Here is a 12,547-nt window from a genome sequence, read left to right on the forward strand (position 1 = left end):
TGGGTCGTTGAGTCAAATTATGCTTAGAGAAATAGTGTCTTGGTGTGGAGTGCATTTATGTTGATTGGTGGTATAGAGTGCATTTATGTTGCATTGAGTAGAGTAATTATATAGCGTGCAATTATGTGGTAATACGTGGTATATGGAGTGTATTTATGTTGCATAGAATCGTGTGATTATGTGGCTTGTAACTATGTCACACTGAGTGGTATTTTGTGGAGTATTATGTTGCATCGAGTAGAGTGTAATTATGTGCCACAGTAGTATTATGAGGAGTATGTTTATGTTGCATTGAATACAGTGTAATTATGCAACGTGTAATTATGTGGTATTATTTCGAGTCTATGTTGCATTGAGTAGAGTGTAAATGTGACATGTAATTGTGTGGCACAGAGTGGTATTTGGAGTGTATGTTGCATTGAGTGCACTGTAATTATGGCGCATATAATTATGTGGCACTGTGTGGTATTATGTGGAGTGTATTTATGTTGCATTGAGTAGAGCAAGTATGTGGCGTGTAATTATATAGCACAGAGTGGTATTATGTGGAGTGTATTTAAGTTGCATTCCGTAAAGTGTAGGTCATATCAGTTGTCAGTTTCTTTGTTACTCTCTGCCCCAAAGCTGCCCATAGAAGGCCAAGAAGCGGCCCACTGTTAAGAGGGCAATGAAGGACAAATATATGTCCAGGGGGGTTGGCGGGCTGCTGCGAGTCTCTGCTTGGCCCTATAAAGCGTCCTCTGCACAGACCTGTCCTTTCTTGCTTGGAGGCAGCCTGCGGTCATGGGGTGTGCCCCTGAAGTCTGCAAACCAACTGCAGCACATTCACAGCCTACAGGTATGCTCCCTCCCTTCATCACTCTGTGGTAACAGGCCCCGCCTGTGAGTCACTGCAGCGCCGGCTGCATCTTCCCTCTGCCTGCTCCAAAAGGAGTCACGTGAGGTCCCAAAAAACATGCTGTGCTGCTACAACAGGGCCACAAGAAAACAATCTTCACCCTTGATTAACTGCATTACCTGCAAACAAGCAGGCGCGCGTGAAACATGCCTATAAAGTGCAATGTATGCGATAACAGCGTTTCAGTTGCTGAACTGCTTCTCCCTACCACTGAACAGGGTGAGTATGAGAGCAGGCCATAGAACCTCCTTCCACCCCCCCCTGCCCCCCTCCCCCAATCCATCCATCAACACAGAAACCGCATGCTTCAGAGACAGTCAGGTCGCTATCCTGCATTGCTCGATATTTCTATTAATCCTAAAACTGCATAAGCAATTTTTTTTAATGCCAATGTATATATCGCAAACTCGACCCAGTGATTTTGGAGCGCTTTACATGAGCACTGGTTATGTTACACAAGGACACTTTCAGGCACGGGTGAGATTAAGTAATTTGCCCAGAATCAAAGGATGTGGACATGACCCCAAGGCTGGAACCCTAGTTTCCAGCACCAAAAACAGCAATCTAGCCGAGGAACCACATCTTTAGGAACACATGCTGCAGGCACTTACTACTTTGTAGCGGTAATACAGGCAGTGATGGGTGGGAACGGCAAAGCCTAGCACCGAAGGGGAATACGCTCACATTAAAATATGCTTTTAGGGGAGATTAATTGAAATTGACTAGCGACCTGGGAGGGAGGGGGTGTCTGGGAGCCGACCAAGCATTGTGATCTCGAGGGATACTTGTGCTCCGCCGCTTCAAGGCTCTGAAAGCACCAAGAAGCTGAAGTCGGCTGAATTTTAAAGCAGTCAGAGGAGTGGACCCTGCTAACAAAAATAAGCAGCGACACTGGGAGAGGACTGGGTCAAGGAGCAATGCTGGAGAGTTGTGCAGCCAAAATCTGAAAACAAGCCTTTGAGTAGTGCGCAATTGAAATCGACTAGCGATCTTGGGATGGGGGGTAGCTGACAAAGAATTGTGACGGGGGGATACTTGTGCTCTGCCGCTTCGAGGCTCTGAAAGCACCAAGAAGCTGAAGTCGCCAGAGTTTGAATGTGAAGCGCATTGTGTATATAAACAATTAAGAGTGGTGCGCGTACGTTCGCTGTACTGAATGTAGCTGGCATTGCGCCCGCCAATGAAAGTGAAAGCCACAGCTGCAGTAACCTCCTGCACATGAGAAATGCAGCACACTGCTGCTCGCTTCCGAGCACCCTAGGCCAGGGAACAAAGAAGGCGGGACAATCACCTGCCTTGAACCAATTGCATGCTGTCTTTAAGAAAGAAGCATGCACAGGCCAATTGCAGGTTAGTAAAAAAATTAATTGAAAAAAAAAAAAAAACATGCAGACGCTTGTTCAAAGTTCCAATGCCCTTACTAAATGCCTTGCCGAGCAGCGCATGCACGCTGGCTCAGGCGAGACCTAAAAAGGAACTAATTAGGACAGAGAGTAACAAGGTAACAACAGAAAAAAACTGGCTGATGAATTTGCTGAAGAAATGCGGTAACATCAAATGAAGGAAATTGGAGTGTTTGTGGTACATAACCCACCACAAACACCCCCTACACCTTCCACTTCAGAGGACCCTACAAATGTACAAACTTTCAGTAAAAGACCACACCTTTTACCCTATGAAACTGCCACTGATCAGTTAAGGAAAACACAGACCAAGTCACAAACTATAGTTTTTGTTATGCTTGCATTAGAAGAACAGGGAGATCCAACGGAGGATGACCCTCCTTTTTCTCCCCCGGTACTATTTTACTAAGATACACCAGAAATGCAAGATGTAAATTAAAATATTCGTTCAGAACAATACGAAACATGGCACTAAGAAATGTGCAGATGAGGATAGGATTTTGAACACCTGTGATAATGCACTGAAAGACACTAAAAAAAATAAGAAGTGGGAAAGGTGAGCCATCCTTCTGCATTAGTTATATTTTCGGTAAAGTTTAAACAGGGTCGGTCAGCCACCCGACAAGACGCTGCTTCCAAATTTTACCCATTATGATGGTGAATCGGACACGTTTACTGATGGATGCTGAATGTAACAATGCTTTTGCCATTTATCTGGTGTAGAAGGACACGTATCAATCTCGACCTGCCAGTATGATGGGCCCCAAGCGTGAAGTACCAGGGTCTGATGCCAACAGCCCCTTGTACTATGTCCTTTGGACCTAGACGGAATTAATACCTTTTTTCCAAAGACGATAGTGACAGAAATCCCTGATGAATGGTTAACAAGGGGATACTCTGCACCAACTTACAGACCCCAAAATGCCCAAGTAGATAATGGATAAGAAATTGTTCATTATTAAAGAAAACTAACAGAGGGCACTCCAAGTAACAAGGACGTGCCGAAGGACAATACAGAATTTCTTTAAACAGTGCACAACAATGATATGCCCAAAAACAGCCCCTATGCTGATGACATCACTTATCAGAGACACTGCTCACTCTTACAACCCTGGGGCGGCCATCTTGAAGTGGCACTGACTGACAGCATTTACCATCAACAACCAAATCAAGCCTCACCCCCCCCCCCTCCAAGCACCACTATCCTTACGATTATGTCCACATTGACTGACGCCCATCCATCCAGGTCTCCACTAGTGTGCCCATCCCAAGCCAACATGGTGGGTCTTGGTCTAACTGCTTGGGAGAGGTGTGAAGCCGCGGCCAGGGCGACTGAAGCTGGAATCTGGGGATCATGGTTCGATCCCCGGCTCCGGCGGCAGGTTAGCCCAGCACCATGTGACTCTGGGCAATAGCTCGCTTAATCTTCCAGACGGCCCCCAGCGCCTAGAGACCCTTACGGGTGATTGTCCCATAATAATCCACATTTGTTAAGCGCACAATCGCCTACACCCTGGTCTACTCCCCCTAACCTCTCAAACCGCCAAAAAAAAGCCTTCAAACATCTCACCCTGAAAAACCATCCCGAGACACTGATCTTGGACTTACGTTACTGTGCGGACATTGGCACCATCACTAACAACCTTGTGTTCTACTCCAGTAGAATCCCCGCTTGGCGCAATACCTTTTCAATATTCCTTAATGTACGATCATCCAAGACATTCCATATGGCACTAAGCTCACAACAGTGCCATCAACAACCCTTCAAGCTGTCCTCACTATCACCCTCTACAAAAGCAGCATTGTACTGATCCAAGACTCTACAAAAAACCTCGACAAATTCTCATATCTTTTTACCACTCTCCTAAACCACGTGCATGACACTGGGACGCTGACCTTCACACGGCCTGACACTACTCCAACCCCCCTGCCCAATTTAGAACACCTTAATCCCCTCACTACTCCCACCAACCCCCTTAACGCTTTGACCAGAGACCCGCAATTCCACCCCTCCATGCTCCCCACCCGAATTCCACGGCTTCCACCTCAGCTCACCTTAACCCCACGAGGCCTCCTACAACCACCCAGAGCGTAATAAACCCCTGAACCTTTGGTCTCCTCCCTCCCCACTCTGTCTCTAAGATCACTACGTCATCAACATCGTTCGATATGACAGGTCAAGCCAGCCCCGCTAACACTCAGGCCACCCGCTCTTTGATTCCTAACAGCCCACCCTTGCCATCCAACCCCCCCACCCCCCTCAGTGTCTCCTCCTGTAGCAGCCCCGCCAACACTCAAATCACCCTTTCCACAACTCCTATTACAGCCCTCCCTCGCCCTCCAACCCCCCTTCCCCAGTGACTCCTGCTGCTGCAGGTCAGGCCAGCCCCGCTAACACTCAAGCCACCCCCTCCACGATGTCTAACACAGCCGACCCCTGCCCTCAAAACGCCCCCTCCCTAGCGTCTCCTGCTGTTGCAGGACTCGCCAGCCCCGCCAACACTCAAGCCACCCCTTCCACGACTTCTAGCACAGCCCACCCTTACCCGCCAACCCCCCACCCCCGCAGCGATCTATTCTCTGCACTCCACAGCCTCCAAAATAATTCAGAGCTTCCACTCCTCCATCCTCGATCTAACAAACCTCCACCTCGCCGAAATCTTTCGCAAACCTCACACCTCAGGTGTCTTCCCTCCCATTCCCAGAGCTTCCCAAACGCCCACTACCGACATCTTTGAGACATCTTCGCCCCCGCAAGCACTCTAGCTACCTATCAGATGAGGAAACCCTTGACCTCGCCCTCTCCTACAACCTTCCTCTCACCCCAACAAACTCACAAGACCTCACTGAAAAGGAAATCCTGGATTTTCTCAAAGACCCTAACGCAGCCCCTACCGCTCTACCTTGTCTACCAGACGCGAGTGCCGCACACCCCATCTGCACAGTTGCTATTAACCCATACAGATCAGCCCCCCCTCTGCAATAGAAGGGTAATCGGAAGCAACCTTGCATCCGTAGCCTTGTCGGACCCAACCCCCCTCTCCCTGCTCTGAAAGGGCTCTTAATCAACTGCCGCTCCGCAGTTAAGCATGCGGCCGACGTCGCTGCTCTCATCCTGAACAACACAGACCTAGCCATTCTAACAGAATCATGGCTTAATGACACATCATCCCCATGCCTCGACCTCTTAATCACCCCCCAACCTTAACATTGCCAGACTAGACAGACCACACAACAAAAAAGGTGGCAGGATTGCATGCATCTATCGCGCTAACCTCCTTGTCACAGAGCTTCTAACGGATACCAATGATGCCTGTGAATATCTAGCCCGCTCAGTCTGCAGTAGCACCACCCTCCTTTGTATCCTACACATCTTTTACCACGCCCCAGGCAATAACGAATCCTTCACTGACTACATCATGAAAGTTATCACGGCTAAGAACTTCCCCAACACCAAAGACATTTTCCTCTGTGACTTCAACCTGCACTGGAACCACCTTAAGGACCCTCATGTCAACGCCATTAAAGACCAATTGACCGATCTAGCCCTGACCCAAGTGTGCCCCCTCCCAACCCACTCGAAAGGGGCCACTCTAGACTGGATCATCTCCAAGGAGGCAACCTTCAAGCTCATTTCGATTGAGCCCTGTGACTTGTCTGACCACCATGCCATCACCTTTCTGCTACCTGGCACCTGCAGGACAAGGACACCACAACCGGTGCTCCCTAAAAGTTGGGCCAGAGACACCAAAAACCTGGACCTCAATGAACTAGAGACTCGCTGCAAATCCGAACCCCCCCCCCCCTCCACATCACCTCAGTCAGTGAGCTAAATGATTACTACTCTGCTACAATGTCGAATATCTTGGATGACCTAGCCCCGCTTAAACTAAAAAGAACTCCAGTCAAAGTTAGAAGCCCATGGTTCACTGGTGCCCTCAAAAACGAGAGATCTCTCCGACAAACCGAAAGAATCTGGAGACAACACCTCGGTAGATCACCTAAAACTTCTTCGCCAGGCCAGAAATACCTACAAGAATATCGTCAACTCAAAAAAAGAGTTTCAGAGCAGAATTAGGAAACGACCAGAACAGACCACGCAAACTCTTTGGGTTGGTCAAACTCCAATCAAACAAACTGTCCAAAATAGCGAAAGAAACCCCCAAATCTCATTTCCTCCAAGGATTTCTCGTTTTTCACAAAAAAAAAATCAAAACCTTAGATATCGAACTCAAGGCTGCCTCACTCCCCCCTCCAATCCTCGACCTTCCAACTCTGCCGCCTTGGTCCTCACCGAAGAATCTAGCACACTGGTCCGAATTCACACTTTACGATGAAGACGCTGTCGCAAAAATCCTTTTCACCTTGAACCCTAATAACCATTTCCACGACCCGCTCCCCTCAAACTGTCTCGCGACCGTTGCCAAATACATCATTCCCAGCGATAATCAACGCCTCTCTCAGACAGGGATCAATTCCGACTTCGCTGAAAGCTGGCCAAGTCCTACCCATTCTGAAAAAACCATAACTGGACCCAGTGTCCCCAGACAACTTCAGACCAATTTCCAACATTCCTCTCTTGGTCAAAGTGCTGGAAAAGTGTGTACAAACACAGCTTAGCCACCACATCAACATCAGCCATCTACTTGACTGCCAATCCAGTTTCCGACCGGGACACAGCACTGAAACAACCATGCTCCACATTGTCGATGACGCTCTTCAAGCCCTTGACAAAGACAAAACCTGCCTCCTAATCCTTGATCTATCCTCAGCCTTCGACACGGTCAACCACGAGATGCTACTCGAACACCTCAAATTGAGGATGGGATTAGATGGCACAGTCCTGGACTGGTTTAGTTCCTACCTCCAAAACCGTTCTCAGAGATTCCTAATCAATGGCGATCTGTCTGCTCCTTCCGTGGTCACGGTGGGAGTCCAAGGATCAACGTTGTCCCCCACCCTCTTCAATCTCTATTTAGAACCCCTTGACGATATCCTTCGCACTGCAAATATCTCCTTCCATATGTACGCTGATGACACTAAGATCTATATAAAAATCTCTTCTCTTGTGGATATCCTCACCTTGAATGTGGCCCTGAAGCTGACCGTCAGATGGCTCTCCTCCAACCAACTGAAACTCAATGCCAAGAAAACTGAGTTCCTTTTAATCTCCCCGCCCAAGAGCAACCCCGAGATCCAGTCATGGATTAAAGCCATCACAGCCTTAAACTGTTCCCCAACCATTGTGGACTCTGCTAAATCGTTGGGAATTACCTTTGACTACAACCTAAACATGCGAGACCACATCAACGCAATGGCCAAATCTGCCAGATTCCACCTGAGCTACCTATGGAAACTGAAACCTTTTCTTGACCCTCCCCACCTAAAACTAGCAGTCCAATCACTAGTTCTCTCTCGACTGGAATATGGTTGCTCCACCCTCTCCGGCTTACCCAAGATCTCGCTGGCTCCCATTAAAGCCTGCCTCAACGCAGCCGCCAGACTTCTTACAGGCTCCAGAAAATTTGATCATATCACTCCTCATCTGAACCCGTTCCACAGCGGAGACAGAGAGACAGATTTAAGAAGGCCATATATTGAAGGCATGGTAGAAGGACAAAAGGCGGGGCCACTTCTCTGAAAGGTACAATACACCTGTGTTTTTTTTTTTTTTTAAGACTGCCATACCTAGCCCAGTCTCAACTCCACTGACATACCATTGGCCCAATAACAGACAAACATTATTTTGTGTTAACAGATGAATGCGCCCTTAAATTGGTGGGCATAGACTCAATTCAAGTATTGCATGCAAAAATAAAATGCACCACAGATGGCATATATCTTGAATGTACCAAACACTCTTTCCCCACTAATGCCTACTTTGCCAGACCCAAAACTACAGTACACGACTGGTGTTTGACAGACAAAAATGTTTGGGCCGCCAGTAAAAACGTTGTGGCATGGCAATAGTACCCGTACAAAATAAGTGAAACAAAAATGTTCCTAACCCACGAGTGCCACGGTACAAAATATCACCAGAAGGAGAACAGCGAATGGAAAGAGTGATACAGGTCTTCCTTAGGAACAGAGTAATAAAGAGATTCAGCTTTCCACGTGCAAAAGCCAGATACTCCCCCATGTTATAAAAAGAGTGAACTTCGCTAAGGAAGATGTCTGGAGGGTTGTGTTTTTTATTCGCAAGCGCTAAAAGCAGAACTAGATACCTTTCAGTTGACACCAACCACCACTCTCTTACAAATACATAGACAATATTAATGGCTGGCACTAGAGAAATCAACTATGCTTCTGACACCATCGCCCTAGTAAATTTCCTTGGGACACATGACCACAAGGCATTTCCCACTCAATTGCAGTAAGTTTACTAGAAGTTTTTCTATTGACGACATCACCTGTAATGGGGGAAAGGAGGAGACTTGACCCTCAAAGAGTAAAAGCTACACTGGACATTCAACCCCCTACAACAAGCACAAGCCTTCCTGAGTATGGCAGACAATGTTACCCAACGTTTCCCTTCTTTCTAAACCAATGCTAAAGCAGGCGACTTTTCCATGGTTAACTGAACACCAGACTAGTTTTCTGCAAACCAAACAGGCACCTTGTGATGCTCCTGCTCTTGGAATGCCTGACCATACTAAACAATTTAATCGTTTTGTACACGAACAAGATGGGTACACACTTGCTGTTCTAACAACAGGAGGTCAGGGAAACACGCAGCGCTTATTTTCCACCACCTTAGACGTGGTTGTTCAAGGCTTACCAGCAAGCCTGCGTGCAACTGCAGCATCAGATGTTCCCCTATGAATCAAGAAATACGAATTATTGGACACAAAGTGCATCTGTATGTACCTTACTCTGTAGATGTACTGTTAAACAAAATGAAAACTCAACATTTGACAAGTGGCAGGCTAACACTTTAGGAGTTATGTTTGTACAGTCCTCATGTTACCATACATCGATTTAACACACTTAATCCGGTGACCTTCTGGCCGACTCCCCAGAATGATACAGATACGCCCAAGATTGTTTTCTGAACACAGAAAAACTGACCAATGGGAAAATAGATTTACAGGACACACTAAAGGAAGAAAGATGGTGACTAATGGGTTAATGGCCCTTGCTTTAAGCTAAAGGATAGGACATCTACTGCAGCCTATGCGGTCACAACCATAGACAAGGTAGTTGAAACTTGTAGACTTTTAGAATTATTGTCACAAGCAGCCACATTAATGGCAATAACAAGAGCATGCGAGGTAAGCGCTGAATCAACTGTCAATATATATATACTGATAGACAATATGCATTTGGAGTTGCGCATAACTTTGGCAGGCTTTGAGCAGAAATAGGTTTCCTTACGGAATAAAAAAAATAAAAAAACACATGGTCTACTAGAAGCTTTATCATTGCCAAAAAGAGTAGTTTTAGTCAAATGTAATGCACACAAAACGTTAATAGATGACATAAGCAAAATAAATGCATTTGTTGACAAGATAGTCAAAAGAGAATGAATAGAATATATGGTCATTATAGGTTTCCCATCAAATGTTTATTAAAGAGAAAGAAAGTGCATGGCTTCAGTGATAGGGGCATAGCAGATTTGCAAAGACAAATAACTAAATAAGAGTTACAAAATTGGCAACAATATGGTACTCAGGTGAATGGGTATTGGAAGGATCAGCATGTTACTGATTCATGCTCCCTGACAAACCGGTATATCCTACAACATTGATGATACAGGCTCTTCCCATTTAAGAAGAAATGACATTGTAAACCGTATTTTACAATTTGGGGCAAATGGCTACTCTATGGAAATTTGCAGACAAAATATGCAAACATTGCCTGGTATATACACAATAAAATACCTGTAAACAAAATCCTATCCCTACCGGACATTTTGCACCTGCTGATGTAATATTTGAGCATTTGCCGGTGGACTTTAACTTCCCCTTACAACCAGGTAACGGTGAAAGACCATTGCCTCTGCAGAAAAAAACCTGCATAACTTTTTCTTGTATAGTAGGTGGAGAGTCATGTCCTGGACAACAGTTTGCTATTCAGCCCAAAAGCTACTGGAAATGCCACAGGAGAAAACAATGGACATTTTAGGTCCATGTAGTACTTTACGGCTGATTCCTGAATACATGTTAGTACCATTGCCAATGGTCAGAACTGAAGCTTGTGTAGAAGCGGTTATGTGAGCATTGTGTAAGGCCAGGCATAGAGAACTGACAATGAAAAAACTAATTTGAACTGAGAAGTGAAAAGTAAAATAGAAGCAGAGAAGTTCTCGCTGAATTTGCTGCCTCACAGTAATCAGTCAGAAGTTGCAGTGTCCGACTGCTTGTTGGAACAGAGAGGTGACGAATTAGAATGTTTCATTATGGATGAAATTCCAAGAAGGAAAGAAGTGATAAATATGAAGAAAGTGAGGAAGGGGTGTATGTAGTATTAACTGTCTTTTCTTGTATATGCTGAATAGTACTGGTTTTTAAATAGTACCCATTTGTGTTATATTTAAGCGGTCAAGAACATCAAACAGGGAGGTTTTCATACCGAATACTATTTGCTGGAAGATACCCTCTTGGGAAATTTGTATTTTGTTTTTATTGTGAATAAAAAAAAAGTGTTCATTAATCATCAACCAAGAGCCATATTCAATGACAATTTAACAGGCACGCTGCAAAACAAACCTCCGATGCAAGAAAAAGTAACCCCCCCCCCCCGCGGACATCTATCACCACATAAACCCGCAGGATCATCATCTACACAGAATTCTAACATCTCCATCGCTTTAGCCCACCGGGCTGCAGGGAGAGCCGCAGCTCTGGGGGTCGAACAGGAGACACGGGCCTTTGGAAAGAGACAAGTATTTATTGTCGCCTGACGGGACCTTTCATACAGAAATAAGAGCAAACAAACAAAAACAAACACGATCAGTCCGGAATGACGTCCTCCGTGTGCGGGCAGAGTCCAGTCTCTGGGGTCCTCAGGCTCCCGGGGCCCCTCAAGCTCCTCCTGGTGTCCCCTCGCGGGCCTGGGTCGCAATGTTCCTGGGGCCCCTCACACTGATTGGGGGGAGGGGGGTGGCTCAGGCTCCTGGGGGCCTCACGCCGCTCCTGGGGATGGCCCTCACGCTCCTCCTGAGGGGGCCCTCACGCTCTCCTCCCCCGGGGCCCCTCTCACCCCCTGTGGCCCCCGGCTCAGGCCACGAAGTCGAGCGGGCGGTTGAAGCCGCCCTTGCGGTTCATGTACTGCCGGTACTTGCGCTTCTGGCTGACGTTGATGGCGTAGGCGTTGACGGAGCCCTCCACCTTGCGGCCCTTGGTGGAGTCGAACTCGGCGAAGCCCATGATCTTCATCATCTCGATCTCCTCCTCGGTGCGGCCCTCGAAGTCCTCCTCCGTCAGCTCCTTCTTGGCCGGCGGCGGCTTGGGGGCCCGCGCCTCGCTCTTGGCCGGCCGCGTCGGGGAGCTGGAGGCCGAGCGGGCCCGGCGCGGCGGCGGGGAGCGGCGGCGCGGCGGCTTCGGGGAGCGGCTGCGGCGGCGGGCCTTGGGCGAGCGGGCCTTGGGTGAGCGGGCCTTGGGTGAGGAGCGGCGGCGGCGCTCCCCGCGCTCCGCCGAGCGCGAGCGGCGGCGCTCCCTCGAGCCCGAGCGGCGGCGCTCCCTGCGCGGGGAGCGGGAGCGGCTCCGGGGCATGGCTGGGCGGGTCTCCGGCAGCGGCGTGAGGGCGGCTGAGGCGGCTCAGAGAAGACAAGAGCGGCGCTCAAAGATGGCCGCGGCTCAGCCTCCTCTTAGAGGCTTCTGTCATAGAGTACCAAACAACGGCTAGAGCGGCGCTCAAAGATGGCCGCGGCCCAGGCTTCTAGCACAGGATTGTGTCACAGAGTACCAAACAACGGCTAGAGCGGCGCTCAAAGATGGCCGCGGCTCAGGCTTCTAGCAAAGGCTTGTGTCATAGAGTACCAAACAACGGCTAGAGCGGCGCTCAAAGATGGCCGCGGCTCAAGCTTCTAGCAAAGGCTTGTGTCATAGAGTACCAAACAACGGCTAGAGCGGCGCTCAAAGATGGCCGCGGCTCAGAGCTTCTAGTCAAGGATTGTTGTCATAGAGTACCAAACTACGGCTAGAGCGGCGCTGAAAGATTCCCGCGGCACAGGCTTCTCTAAAGGCTTGTGTGATAGAACCTTAGTACGGCTAGAGCGGCTCTCAAAGATGGCCCCTGCTCAGTC

At 48.0% G+C, this 12,547-nt stretch overlaps 1 protein-coding gene across 1 annotated transcript; it reads right to left on the reverse strand.

Annotated features, from left to right (window-relative positions):
• Positions 1-9,843: 9,843 nt before the first annotated feature.
• Positions 9,844-12,190, reverse strand: SNRNP27 (small nuclear ribonucleoprotein U4/U6.U5 subunit 27). Its single transcript, XM_078640251.1, has one exon. The coding sequence runs from the start codon at positions 12,012-12,014 to the stop codon at positions 11,520-11,522; it is 495 nt and encodes a 164-aa protein (XP_078496377.1). The 5' UTR covers positions 12,015-12,190; the 3' UTR covers positions 9,844-11,519.
• Between the last annotated feature and the right edge of the window lie 357 nt (positions 12,191-12,547).

Source organism: Lissotriton helveticus, chromosome 4_2 (assembly GCF_964261635.1).
Source record: "Lissotriton helveticus chromosome 4_2, aLisHel1.1, whole genome shotgun sequence".
In the NCBI taxonomy this organism is placed as follows: Eukaryota; Metazoa; Chordata; class Amphibia; order Caudata; family Salamandridae; genus Lissotriton; species Lissotriton helveticus.

Coding starts and splice junctions, on each gene's coding strand:
- SNRNP27 (XM_078640251.1), bottom strand. CDS start 12,014: ATGCCCCGGAGCCGCTCCCGCTCCCCGCGCAGGGAGCGCCGCCGCTCG.